General features: G+C 38.3%; 1 protein-coding gene across 1 annotated transcript; it reads right to left on the bottom strand.

Moving 5' to 3' along the window:
- Positions 1 to 237: 237 nt before the first annotated feature.
- On the bottom strand, positions 238 to 1,536 carry LOC139726041 (QRFP-like peptide receptor). The gene has a single exon (XM_071637123.1). The coding sequence runs from the start codon at positions 1,534 to 1,536 to the stop codon at positions 238 to 240; it is 1,299 nt and encodes a 432-aa protein (XP_071493224.1).
- Positions 1,537 to 3,040: the final 1,504 nt, after the last annotated feature.

Here is a 3,040-nt window from a genome sequence, read left to right on the forward strand (position 1 = left end):
TCATTAATCCTAAAATTGTTTCAAATCAATGCTTATTTTTCACCACTTGTTCATTATAATTCTATGTTTGTACTAGTCATACAAGAATAGCAAACGGAATTTTGAAAACTATGTCTTAAATTCTAGTCGAATGAAATGTGTTCATTCAAAATTTTCTCATGTCACTTGAAATGTTAAGGGTTGAATTTGATACAACCAACAATAACTCATTTATTTCGATGAACTGAAAACATTACCTTAGACGTTATTCGCTATTGGTTGGTTGTTCATGGTTTCACTTGACTTCATGTCGATTTTCTCAAAGAGCGGAGCGTTTTTCCCAGCGCTGCATGTTATCATTTCTTTGACAGCTGTTCTAAATTCAGGAAAGCGAGCCGCATAAATTGGATTGGCGCAAGAGTTGAGAAAGCCAAGGAACACCAGCACCTTCTGCAGAGAACTGTGGTTGAAGGAGGCAGGGACCCAGCCTAGGTTAAAACCGAGATAGGCAATCTGATTAGGACTCCAACATACGATGTAAATGGCGATCACTATAAACATCATCTTGATAACTCGTTCTCTCGCCACAATATGGAAGGAAGGAGTCCCGCCAGCCCTCCCTCCAGTGCGTGAAACGTGGCTGAAGAGGGAGGCTTGCTTACTTAGCTCACGAGCGATGAGTATTTGGGTGATGACCATGGTCAAGCAAGGAATGACCATCCTGAGAGAAAACCAGTAGTAGGCGATAATGACCTGGCCTGTTGGATAATGATAGTCCAGTTGACATGTGTGAGTTTCGTCATCTACAGTTTTCACAATAAATCCAAAAAGTACAGAGATAACTGACATAACCCAAACAAGTACGATAAACATTGAGACACGTCGTCGGTTAAAGTTCCGATTGAAATACAGTGGAAAAACGACGGATATGTAACGCTCCACAGAAATGGACATTAATAGATAAGTCGACGCAGTTATTGAACTCCAAAGAAGGATTGCAGTAGAAACTATCCGACAATAAAGCTCTCCAAGAAATGATGTTGGAACTGATGATGCAACTGGTATTGGGATGATAAGAATTGAGGTGATGAAATCTGCGCCAGCGAGACCGCCAATCAAAGTGTCTGTCGAACGGCTCTTAGCTCGTCTTTTGAATAGGACGGCCATCACAAGAAAGTTGCCTACAATTCCTGCAATAGCAAATATCAGCTGGATGTATTGACTTAAAGTCCAAGCTATGGGGATCCATACCCAAGAGACTTCAGCTCCAACAGATGTCTTAGTACTTTCGATGCTGCTTTCACTGGATGTTGATACATCAAATAAAATCGATGATTGATCTATCGATACCGTCTTGGACGACCATTTTGAACTGGTTTTATGAAGTAGACTGCTTGTCATTGGTTCGAATCCACCCTCGTTTAGCAAGCTTGCATAGTCCGCCGTCGTCTGCCGATAGTCGCTCCTTTTTGGCGTTATTGTACTTGACGTGACGAGGATCAGTTGTGCTGCAAAAAGCATCGCATATGTCATGGCAGCAAACCTGATTGATATCATGGTTACTGAATCTTTCGTCGCACTGAGATTTGATCTGTGGAAGGAGGACAAGGAGGGAATCTTAATATAATCTTCAATATTTTTTATTATTGAGTGAAGAGTGAGCAGTGGCGCCATAGGTTGCACTGCAGCAGAGCTCTTCAAAAGGAAGTTATTTTCGCCCTGAGTTGCTTCTGTTTTTCAGCAAATTTGGTAACATCCTCTCTGGCTATCCCGTTTTTAACCTTGTGTAAATGTAATGCATGATTATAGGACTGTAAGGAATATGATATTGGTATGACAGAATAATAATTATTTGATAGGTTTTTTTAACACTATGATTTTTTCTTTAACTGTGAATGTTCTATAATCATGCATGTACTTTTACTTTGAACGCATGACACTATTAGTCTGCGGACTTACTGTTATGCTTCTTTTGATTTGCAATAAAACCGAAATTGAATTGAATTGAATTGAAATACCTCATGAAGGTTATGCAAGGTTTACAATGTATTTCGTTGTTTTGTCAGGCGCCTGCCGCTTTTTCATGTGTTTCTGAGGTTATAAAATATGCACGTGTGTATGATGAAGGATGTGTTCTACAGTGGAATCAAAGTCGGAAGTGCCAAACCGTAAAGACAATAAAAGACAATATCTTTCTACGGATCGTGCTAACCCTTCCACCCCAACCGAAACAGAAGAAGAAGAAGAAGAAGAAGAAGAAGAGGAAGAAGACACTTTTTATGTCACAGCAACGAATAACAGCAGCAAAAAGAGCAAGAAGATTTTGAATCAAAGTAGTAATGCATTCGTCAAACGGCACGGTCAAAGATATTTTTAGGAAGCCTAAAGAGAGTATCAATCAATGCAGTCTCGGTATCAAGAAAATCAGGCATATCTCTTGGGATTTCCAGACTGTGATATCACCTACTGACCTATACTAGAAACTTGATTTATGTTGCTTATTCCCCTCACTTGTACAATTTCATTTATTTAACCTCACATATTTACCATGGTTTCTTATTACGCCCTGTCAGACAAACTTGGTAATTCGCCGTCAGAAAGTAGAGCATTGGATTTCATTTATGGACAGTTTCTTTTTTTTGGACAATCAAATTTACGATTATGCATTCAATTTCCAAATTGAAGCATGACATTTCAGGTTTTTCAATTTTACTAGAGTTTGTTGGTAGATGCATTCATGGCACTGGATTATATTTATTCGCAAAGAGATTCAAATCTTAACAAAATGAAGTTGATAGACTTGAATACTGGTTCTATTTAGTTATATTTTAGATAAGTTATTAGGCCTTAAGCTGTTAAAACCATTTCTTTCTTTCTTGCGTTTTGTTTCGTGATTTGTTTTCTCCCTCGATTGATCTTCCAAATGTTTCAAATGTAACTGTCAATGAGATAGTCTCATAATATACATTACATCTATATATCGCATAATTTTTCTATGCTTGTACATCTTATCAAATAATTGAGGCAGAAATGAATGTGAAAGCAATGACGGCAACAAGTG

The sequence above is a fragment of the Diadema antillarum genome, unplaced genomic scaffold (genome assembly GCF_040938485.1).
Source record: "Diadema antillarum isolate AM-2024a unplaced genomic scaffold, OU_Dant_1.0 seq00000076_RagTag, whole genome shotgun sequence".
In the NCBI taxonomy this organism is placed as follows: domain Eukaryota; kingdom Metazoa; phylum Echinodermata; class Echinoidea; order Diadematoida; family Diadematidae; genus Diadema; species Diadema antillarum.

Coding starts and splice junctions, on each gene's coding strand:
- LOC139726041 (XM_071637123.1), bottom strand. CDS start 1,536: ATGATATCAATCAGGTTTGCTGCCATGACATATGCGATGCTTTTTGCA.